Source organism: Etheostoma spectabile, unplaced genomic scaffold (assembly GCF_008692095.1).
Source record: "Etheostoma spectabile isolate EspeVRDwgs_2016 unplaced genomic scaffold, UIUC_Espe_1.0 scaffold172, whole genome shotgun sequence".
NCBI classification, from domain to species: domain Eukaryota; kingdom Metazoa; phylum Chordata; class Actinopteri; order Perciformes; family Percidae; genus Etheostoma; species Etheostoma spectabile.
Genome location: NW_022605573.1, coordinates 1,411,805 through 1,412,877, shown reverse-complemented (window position 1 = coordinate 1,412,877; position 1,073 = coordinate 1,411,805). Strand labels below are relative to the sequence as shown.

At 46.6% G+C, this 1,073-nt stretch overlaps 1 protein-coding gene across 1 annotated transcript in view; it reads left to right on the top strand.

Moving 5' to 3' along the window:
- The window catches only part of LOC116685743 (solute carrier family 35 member F2), a 10,790-nt gene that overhangs the window by 599 nt on the left and 9,118 nt on the right, over nucleotides 1-1,073 (top strand). The window contains exon 2 of the mRNA XM_032510658.1: nucleotides 253-428. Within this exon, the coding sequence (XP_032366549.1) occupies nucleotides 253-428 (176 nt within the window). The remainder of the gene's footprint in view (nucleotides 1-252; nucleotides 429-1,073) is intronic.

Below are 1,073 nucleotides of genomic sequence, written 5' to 3'. Positions count from 1 at the left end.
TCATCCCAAAAGGATTAATAAAGAGGAGTCTAAGTCTAAGTCTAAGTCCAAGTGATTTACGGACGTGTATAAACTGCGTGATGCAGCTTTAACACGCTCCCAAGCAATCAATTCTGGGCCGATGATCATTATTTTGCACCACACGACAAAAAAAAGTTTCCATCGTGCGGCAACGACAGTTGCCTTTAGGCACCGAGAACGACGAGATGATGAGTGTGCACGGTGTCCCTGAAGATGTGTCCCGTCTCTCAGGCAGGTTGCCAAGACGTTGGCCATGGGTCAGGGCCTGGCCGCGCTCATCTGCGGGACGGCCATCAGCTCCCAGTACCTGGCCACGGTCTTCCACGTGAACACGCCCATGCTGCAGAGCTTCTTCAACTACACCCTGCTGTGTGTCACCTACACCCCCATGCTGCTCTGCAGAACAGGTAACGCAGGAGCAATATATTGTATATGTTACTGAATTAACTGATTAACTGAAGATGAGCCAGAGCAGAGGGGAAGGAATTACCGTCAATGGGAGATGAGATGAAAGATAAGCATCTTAAATTCAGCAGTTAAAAGCACCTAAAGGTCCTTCGAACCATCCGACTATATTGGTCATTTGTCCCTTTTTATCTTCCAATACGACGCACAGGGACGGAAATAAGACCTCTCATCTAAACCATAGACTGTTAAAAAGTCTATAAACAGTCTATTGTCTAAACCAGAGAAGATTCAAGATTTCTTTAATTATGTGAGGAAACAGGTTGAACCCAAGTGCAGACAACAGGCAGACCAGAACGATAGTAAAACAGGTTTATTTCCAATGTCGGGATGCAATGGTGAAAAACCAAGTCCAATACAAATCCAGTAGTACTCCAGGGTGCAGAACGCGTGTGATACCGTGTCCAATGATCCAGTGATCCAGGGCGGAGAGCAGGAGTGAAGTGGCAGCAGGAGTCAGGTTCACAGAACTGTGGTAGACAAAGCAGAGAAGCAGAGACAAGGTGCAAGTAGCAGCAGCCCTAACATACATGTTACTGAATTAACTGATTAACTGAAGACGACCCAGAGCAGAGGGGAAGGTATTA